Genomic DNA, 9,369 nt, shown 5'->3' on the forward strand with positions numbered 1-9,369 from the left:
CCCACGCCGGCACACGCAAGGAGCGGGCGCACTCTCAGATCGCCGTCCACGTAGCTGGGTCCGACGCGCAGGCGCAGGGCGAGAGGCCGCGTAGGGGGAAGGCGGCCCTGGGCCTGTGGGGGCCCGCGGCAGGATATTCCAGGGCGGCGAAGGCGGTATGGAGTGGAGGGGGGAGGGGACGTCACTCTCCTAACTCTCTGCTTCCTCTCTCCCTTGCTTCCCCGCAGGAGGGGTGGCGCACGCTCCGGGATGGGTGAGGAAGGGCCGGAGTGCGAGGATCGTGGGCCCTCTGGGGGTGGAGGAGCAGTGGGAGGGTCCCGACGGGGAAGGAGTCCTCTAACCCGGACCCTCCTCCCTCGCATCCCCCAAGGGCGGCGAGGGCTCCGGTGGCCCCTGCGACCCCGTGCCCCCGGCCTGCGCTCACCTGTCTTCCCGGGGACTGGGCGGGCTGCCGCTAGGTCTCACGAGGTGGCCTCGGCCGGTCACTCTGGCGCGGCTGCTCGGGTTTGTCTACTCTGTTTCTCCCTTTCCTTTCCCAATCTGGGTCTTGAGATGACTTTGTGACTCGTTTGTCAGGCGCTTCTGTGGTGTGGAGAATGAGTCCACCGCTTTCACTGTCATGCCTATGAATGGCTACCCTGGCTTCAGGGGTTTCCCTGGTTTCTCATTTCATCAGAGGCTGCACCTGCCAGGGATTAAGGCTGGAAGGAAGAGAGAGAGGAAGGAGAGAGGGTGTGTGTGTGTGTGTGTGTGTAACTCCCGTACAAAAGAGCATATGACAGAGTCACCTCGGGTTACTAGGGAAAAGCTGGGAAGTTGGGAGATACTTGAACTTGGGCTGCTGGACAGAGGAAGGACACTGCCTACCTGGGTGTGTCTGGTTCTTGTGGCTGACCAGTGTCTCTGCTGTCTGCTGGCTTTTTCAAGGGTTCATTAGTAGCTTGTGTAATGCAGCTGTAAGGTTTTGATGCAGTTCAAACTGAATTCCCATTCAAACTGAGTCCCATTGGTTAGTTGGAAATCACTTCAGTGGATCATGGCCATCATTTAAGAAAAAATGAAGTAGAATAGAAAATATCAGAGAGCATTGTACTTGGTAAGGGTAAGTATTGTTTCTGGACACTTGCTTCAGGTATACACACGTGTGAGTGTGTGAGTGTATTAGGAGGTGTTAGGCAATGCGTTTCTGTGTGTCACAGAAAAGTTTGAAACACATTGGTTTCCTGTGTTCTCCTGTTTACGCTCTTGCTTCATCAGCCTGTGTTTAGAGTCATTTAAAATGGTCCACGAGGATGCAGTTAGCACACCAGGGATATAGAATAAACAACAGAGTGGGTCTCTTTTTTCAGGGAGGTTATTATGCTAGAAGACAGTTTACCCTTCACTCATGGAAATACGTACAATGGAAGAGCAAGGATTTTGTTGGGGTAGGAAGTAGGTTGCCTTCCTAAGAAGGCCAGAAAGGGAGGTGGGGTTAAGCTGTGTATGGTAGACTGCCTGGTGAGAGGAGTCTTTGTAGGTTTGAATTCTGGGAGCTGTTTTGGGTAGCAGCAAGACATTTAGATGAAAAGGAATCTGTCCTATTTGTGTTGTTGTTGTTTTTCCCTTTTATGGAATTGTCCATTTTGCCCTTAGAGCTTCTTGGATGTGTATTTTCTATGGAACTTTTTACACGTTGTATTGATTTTCTGGTTGAAAATCTGGTGTGATCTATTGCCAAGTAGCCCTTGTAATGGACACGTGGAAAATGGAAATGGGAGTCTGGAGTTACCTGGGTTTGGGACCCCTGAGGATCTTTGTAATAATGCAGTTAGGTGTGTTAACATGTGGTGGGTTCCAGATCTATTTCTGCCTGGGCCTAATTAGGGTCACCACATACTAACAGACAGAGAGAAGAGGAAACATTTCAAAAAGACCGAAATGAGACCTGAATGAAGTACACTGTGGAATCCATGAAGGAACAATGGCCAGAATGTTTTATTAGTGCCCCTGAATATGAAGGGTAAAAACCTTCCCTGGAGTCCGTTTTTTTAGGTGCTCTGTTGAGCACTGAACATAATAATTTAGACTCTCCTCATCATCTAGAATCTTCCATGATGCAAGAGTCCTTTGAAGCCTGTCTTACCCCACTCCCGTCTTGGGGGATTATGACACCTGGACCCACATAAGATGGCTTTTCCTGTTGTTTTCGTTACTTGGATAGTTTTTATGGCCATGTGGGAACTTGGGAGGGTCTCAAAAATCAGGTTACAATTGATCCTTTTTCAGAGGCCAGTGGGTTGTTCTGGTTCACCCTGGGGTGATTTTACATGCGTATTAACAATGACAGCCAGCTTGCAGGAGAGGGCTATGATTCAGATCCCAGAAATGTTGTTCTGGGTCAGGTAATACGCTCTCTTATTAAGAAAAGTGCCAGGTAGCTTATTATTCACCAGGGAAACACAACTCAGAGTGAGAAAGTCTCCTTGTCGAAAACTTAAAAAAAAAAAAAAATCATCTATGTCTTTAGAAAAGAGGGAGTGCTTTTCCTAGTCTACTTTAAGCTGAAAAACACTTTCAGGACTGAGTGATCTTAAAGAGACACCCATAGTGCTGCCCTGAGAATCAGGGAGTGAGACTGTTCTCCCTGGGCAGAATCTGGGAAACAAACTGTTTATGCTGCAGACCTGGGTCCTACTGGTTAATTCAGAGAGGGGTTCTCCCACTTGAAAAACCATCCCTTACGTGAGTGAAGCTAAAACACGTTCATTTCTTTGCCTCTTTGCTCTTACCAATGACTCTTGCTTGACAGAGTCACTGAGGCCTGGAGTAGTGGATTCCAAGGAAACAGACTTGGCAGGAGAGGAGGGGAGGGGGGGTGGAGGAGACACCCTTTCTTTGGGCCTTTCATCCCACCCCCATCCCCCTGCCTGCCCACCTGACATCTCTATAAACCTGACTCCTTGCCACTGGCTTGGTAGAGGTACTAATAGGAAAGAAATGTGTACGTGATTAAGTAGAATTTACCTTTGCCTTGTGCAGTTTTTCTGAGTTAGACCATACCAAGAATGTTATAAACTTATTTCTGGAACTATAGGTGTTTGCACACCTGTGAGGTGGGGATGGCAGGGGAGCAAAGCTAGAAATAGGTAAGATCTACACATTGAAAAACCAACTTGAATAACGGAGAACTGTCAGATATTTTTAAGAACCACGATTTTAAATCTGTAACAAGGTGGAGCAAACAAATATACAGGTAAATAAACACGTATAGTTAACCAACAGATAGAGACAAGAACCCTGGAAACGTTTTTTTCTTTGTGAACCAGATTGAGAACTGGGGTCCTCACTGGTCGCCATGGTAGAAACAGCCCATGGTGCTAATGAGGGATTGCTATTGCTTCTTGATAGTAACGCTGTGAAAACTCACACCTTTGCAAATGTATCAGGATCAACTTCAGCGTTGGTCCCAGGCTGTGCTGTTTGTGGTGCAGGTGTCTATTGAAAAGACAGCTTTTTAATTCCTGAGTTTTAAAAGATTATGTGGCAGCTTTAAGAGAGGAGAAAGAATACTTGCACTGTGTGGGGTGTTTTTGTTTCTGTGAAGTCTATTAGTGGTTAAAGAAGCACCTTAGCTGGGCAAGTATTGTGCAGGGTGTAGTAGAAACAGCCTTCTACCCTTCTTCCCTTCCTAGGACAAGCCGACAAGTCGCTTAGCAATTCTGACTTAATTTCTCCACCTGCGAAATGGCACTTACTCTATTGAACCTTCAGAACTGTTCAAAATCCTTAGGAATCAACCCTCCCCAAACTGTTGCTCTTTGTTATTTATCTTTCTGTTTCCACTGGGTGCTCAAGAATGAAATCAACCAAGAAAGTGATCTGTGTGAAAGTACTTTGAGAAGTGTAACATGTATACTTATGTGAGGTTAAAAAAACTCCCAAAAGATGTGTTTTTTTTAAAAAAAAACCAAAAAACAATTCACAAAACTTCCTGAAAGAGAATCCTTCCGGGACAAATCAGTAATGAGTATTTAAGCAACAAACACGAGTACTTTTTGGTCCAGAATGATTGGGGCGAAACCTGCAGGAGATGGGAAGGGCTGTCAGCATGACAGGGCAGAGGGTCCAGGGAGTTCCCTTTTGTTTTTTGTTTCCTCGAAGCTGCCAGGCCTCTGCTTTTTCCTGCTTTAATTAGGGACATTTATATCCTTACACTAGGCAGAGTTTGTCCGTTTTGTGGCTGGGCTTTGCACTTGATTTCTCCTAGTGTTTCTTTTCACTTCTGTCACTTACTAACAGAATCTCCTTTAAACACTCTTTTGCAGTTGGGCTGAACTTTTTGTTTTGTCTCTTTTCTTTAGAGCCTGTTTCTCTTGAAAGGCCTTTAAAATTTATGAAACGTGCCAGGCACCTAAAAATGGAAACTGTTCAGGTAGAGACAATGTATAAATATATGTGGATCTGTGATACTAAGTACAACATTTTGCTGATTCCTAAAGTTCAAGTAATGGTACTTTCTAAGTTTTCACAAAGCATCAGGCTCTTTCTGTCTGCTTTTCTAGTTCAGTCTCTATGTATTACAATTAGCTAAAAATGAGCTCTCAGTGTCTAGGAAGCTCCCCCAAGTTACTGGGAGCCTGGGTGAAGGGCACAAGAAAGACCACCAACCCACCAATATGGAGCCTCTCTGGAGCTGGAGGATGAATTGCAATTGCAGATAAATTTTATACATTTAACAGATACTCACTGAGCTCCATTTGTGTGCCAGGCACTGTTCTAGGTCCTGAGCATGTAGCGCTGGACGGGACAGGCACGGTCCCTGCTCTCACGGAGCAATGTTCTTCCATCACCTATAAGGTGATGCCAAGTGAAAAACTCACCTGTGTGTCCCTAAAATCTACAGTCCTCCCTGGCCTCCAGAACTGAAGGGAGATCTTAAAGTTAAACTAAGATTTGAAGTAAGCACGGCTCTTGGATTGTATTAAGTAATTTCTCTCCCTCTCCCTCTCTCACTGTCTCTTGCCTTCCTTCTCTTGCCCTCCCCATCCCCCCACCCCCAGAGGTTATTATTCACACTCTAAACCTGGATGGCAGTACTAGTGCTGACCAGGAAGTGGCATGAACAGCCATCTCTGGCGCTGGAGTCTTCCGAATACCTGGCCTCCTCTGAGTGAGAGGCGAGGAGGAAATATCATTGGAGTTAGCTTCCTGTGCAAACACAGGACTCAGAATAACATTGCTTGTGAGACAAAGCACTCTATACAGACTGATTTGAAGTGAATCAGGGCCTATGTCTACAGGATGGATTTATCCTAGGAAATAACATCAAGGTCAGTCAGTTGCTTTGAAATAAATTGTAGCCCTCATTACTCTTACCTGATCTGAGCCAGTTGTTTAGTGGTGCAATGGTGTTTTTTCACAGTGGGCAGTGTAAGCACCAGACCGAGGAGATGATTCCAGGGGCCTGTAGACATAGCATGAGCTAATCCTCTCATGACCAGCACCATGGTTCTCCTAAAGCATGTTTGCATGCGATGTGCTGGTTCCCGATATACGGATGAGATCTCTACAGTGTCTGGATTTCCCTGTGTCGAGCCGTGGGTGGGGGAATCTGTCTTTCTGTTGGCTACCTCATTTATTTTATTCAACAAGTATTTATTGTACTCCCACTCTGTCAGGACCTGCTGGGATCTTTTGCAGGCGTGACAGTGGAGGGGACCACAGATTCTTTTTGTATACAAATATACAAGTATATTTGCTTCTTTTATGCGTTCAAGTTCATAGGAATGCTTACTGCTGTCCATTTGATGTCTTTAAGTCCTTTGGGTCTGGAGGTCACTATCAGATCCACCAAAGAGCTAGTGAAAAGTCTTTGAATTTGGTCTTTTCTTGTGAAAATGGAGGTGCTCCCTGCAGCCATGAATGTATTACGTTTGCGTTTGAGGGTAGTACAGGTAATCCGGAGTCTGTGATTCCTGAGTTCCTATAGTGAGTTCAGATGCCACGTTGTCAAGATCTCTGTGGTTTCTGTGGATATTGAGTAGCAAGAACTAGAATGTTAAGGACTATCAGCCTCATCTCCAGAAATAAGAAAATAAAATAGAAATCCAGAGTTATTCCGTGTCTGAGTTTGGGTAGTGAACGTTGGCACAGTGAGAGTTCCTTTGGCACAGGACGCCCAGATGTCCTTGGTGTGCAGGAGGGGTGACAGCAGATGCTGTAGCCTTACACAGAGCTGCTCGCAGGAGGTGTGTTTGGGGCCAGGGCAGTTTGGTTGGGCAGAGATGGACCCAGGTTGTGGTGGTGGCTTCTCAGCAAGGCAGAGAGAGGGGGCCTGGGTGTGGTCTGTGCACAGGCTGGCCTGTAGATTTTAGGGAGGTGCCTTGAATGGTGGGGTTTGTTATGCCCAAGTTGGGAAAGTGCTGGGAAGCCTCCAGGCACTTCTGCATTTCTTGGACTCACATAAAGGCTCTGGAGGAAGCGATGCAGCGTGGAGAGGCTGGATGTTGCAATTCTCAGGAGAAGGAATGTGGGTGGCGCTGGACTAACCTTGAGGGTTCTTTGGAGGAGCCGAGGAGCCTCTTTTCTCCCAGGGAGTGAGAGTAGGGGCCCGCCAGCATCAGATGGGAAGGCTTGGCTGCGATTGGACGTAACTGCAGCCTGGACCAGAAGGACTGCTTTTCAGAGCTACTTTTTTTATTCCGTTTTTTTAAAGCCAGTTTTCCATTATTGCTCAGAGTGTGGAGCTCTTCTTGCCACCTACACTTCAAATTGTATTCAAAACCTAAATTGGATGAAAGTGAATGACTTTCACCTGGTGTTTGTCTACATTTCAGTTGATTCAGCAAGCACTGAGTTAGGTCTGAGTAAAATGTTCATGTGACATCAGTATTCTTGATGGAACAAGGATGATCTAACAGTTGGAAAAATATTAATATTTAAGTTAAAGTTACCATGTTAACTGTGCTGATTCAGAGGGTGGGTTCAGGAAGCCGACTTCTGGGGTTCAGATTTCAGCTTTGTCACTCCTAGCTGTGCGACTTGGGCAGATTATCTAACCTCTCTGGGCCTCATTTCCTCCTGTATAAAATGGGGCTAATAATAGTGTCCATTTCGTAGTTTTTGTGAGGCTTAAATGAGACGATAATGTAAAGCACTTAGACACATTATAACTAGTCGATACATTTTCATAAAGAAAGAAAGCAGAAAAAGACCAGGTGACCCTCAAAGCTGCTTCTCACCCTGAGTTCCTGTGTGAAGTGGGCTTTTTACGGCAGAGTGAGGCCGTAGGGTGTGGAGGGAAGACCCTGGGACGTAAGCTGAGTCCACTTCTGGTTCTGCTTCTGCCCTGGGCTAGTTACGGGGCTTTATGCAAGTCCCTTCCTCTCTCTGTATCTCAGTTTCCTGATCTTCGAAACGGGACGTGATGTGATGACGATGATGTTGGAGAGGGCTAATAGGTATTGAGGGTGTACTGAGTGCGGGCATCATGCTCTGTGCTTTGCGTGGCTTACCTCAGGACCGTCTTGTGAATAGGTGTTACAGGTGGGGAAACCCCATGTTACAGATGGGGAAACCGAAGCTCATAGCTCCTTCTCCAGGGCTACCAGGCTGTGAGGGTAAAGCTGGCTTCATCTGATAGTCTTTGATTCTGTGTGTCAGATGTTAGTAGTTCTGTAAGTAGGCCGCCTTCTTTTGCATACGTTTCTGATCATATTTACATTTTGGCCAACGCTTCCTGGGTTGTCTTAAGGAAAACACTGGCGAATAAGTTTGAGGTTTGAGGCTAAATTGTAGTTAATAAGCATTTCTGGAGTGTTTAGGTATTTCTGTGAAAGTAAATAGTGAGTTTTCCCCCACCATTATTAAATAAACTCTTATCTAAGGTGCTTTGAACTTATGCAAGGCAAAGCTGTGTGTAAATACTACAGTGGTAGAGGCTTTCTCAGCAGAGCTCTTGAATGAGGCCCTCTGTAGCCAAACATGTGGGTGGAAAACAGGCATGTCTTGCAGCTGGAATTCCCAGCTGGCTGTAGGTTGTTCTTAAATATTCCCCTCACTGGTGCCCAGGTGTTTCAGGAACCTGGGGATGGCCATATAGGTTGGTGCTAGGGAGCACAGGGTTGAGGTTCTGCAAGCTGCAGTCACCAGTGTTGGGTTGGCGTTTGCTCTTTTGTCTCCAGCTTGCTCTCCCAAAGCCCACTTTCAGCTGCAGTGTAGGGTAGGTAGTTTTTCTTTCTTTCTTTTTTTTAATTGGGGTATAGTTGCTTTATAATATTGTGTTAGTTTCTGCTGTACAGCGAGTAGGTAGTTGTTCTGTGTTACGTTGTCAGTTGGGAGACCGACCCAAATAGAGGCCTTGGTCAGTGACTTGGCAAGGGCATCCTTTGGCACTCCTTTGCTAACCTTGAGCTGTCCAGGTGTTCTGGCTTTTACATTTGGGGGAAAGGTGATGTGGTGACAGACAACGTGGGCAGCTGCTCAGATAATCTACTTTCCTCCAGGGAGTAAAAGTTCTGGTTTCAGGAGGCACACGAGTGTCAACAAGGGGCCAGTGTGCAGGTTTTCCTCTGTGGAGGATGTGGGAAGTGCTTCCTGCCTGGGTGTGTCCCAGAGGACTCGTGCTGTGGAGGTGATATAATGATGAAGGCATTCTCTGTGCTGTTGTGTAGCCTACAGCGAGAACTGTGGTGGGCCATTCCAGCTCTCTGACCCCAGTTAGAATATGAATCAGCAAAATTGCAGCTGGAGTTCCATCTAATCATCTGCGTATCTTTTAACCACTAAGATTTATATTTAGCGACTAATGATCTTTTGCTCAAAGTGCCATCTCCCACACAAGTCCCCAAAAGTCTTAAAAAAAAAAAAACAAACACCAAACACCAAAAACTACTGCTCTGAGTGTGGACATTGACTTAGAAATAAATCCTTTTCCCCCCTTTTTCCCTGCAGGATTTGCCATCTTGGGATCCCATGGCTTTCTTTACTGGGCTCTGGGGCCCCTTCGCCCACGTGAGCAGAGCACTGAGCCAACGCTGTTTCAGGTAACTTTTCCTATTAAGTTCTTAAAGCTGTGTCTTTGAGTAAGCCTCCTGTCAGGGTGGGGTATTGGTGACTAGAGTGGGAGTGGAAACTCAGGGAGGTGGGCTTGGGGTCAGGGAAATCCAAAGGCATAGGTGGAACTGGGGTTTGGTCAGGCCAGGTGAGGGGGATAGGTAAGGAGGCGATATTGCTGTTGAGGACGGGATTGGGAATGGATATAGAGAATGATGAAACCTCCATCCTTGCCAGACTCTTGTAGTGAATCTGATGTCTCTCAACCCTGTCATTCCTCCAGTGCATTAAAACCTTCTCTTTTAAGAAAATGTATATATGTACATTTTATAT

The 9,369-nt window shown here is 46.3% G+C and overlaps 1 protein-coding gene across 5 annotated transcripts in view; it reads left to right on the plus strand.

Moving 5' to 3' along the window:
- Positions 1–7: 7 nt before the first annotated feature.
- Positions 8–9,369, plus strand: part of MRPL14 (mitochondrial ribosomal protein L14) — a 10,821-nt gene continuing 1,459 nt past the window's right edge. The window contains exons 1-2 of one of the 5 annotated variants that reach the window (XM_060021743.1): positions 8–155; positions 8,935–9,026. In XM_060021743.1, coding sequence (XP_059877726.1) covers positions 8,956–9,026 — 71 coding nt within the window. In that variant the 5' untranslated portion in view covers positions 8–155; positions 8,935–8,955. Of the gene's footprint in view, positions 156–212; positions 254–5,105; positions 5,313–8,934; positions 9,027–9,369 lie in introns of those variants that run through there. The other 4 variants (XM_060021746.1, XM_060021744.1, XM_060021745.1 and 1 more) reach the window with 4 other exon arrangements.

Source organism: Delphinus delphis, chromosome 10 (genome assembly GCF_949987515.2).
Source record: "Delphinus delphis chromosome 10, mDelDel1.2, whole genome shotgun sequence".
NCBI classification, from domain to species: domain Eukaryota; kingdom Metazoa; phylum Chordata; class Mammalia; order Artiodactyla; family Delphinidae; genus Delphinus; species Delphinus delphis.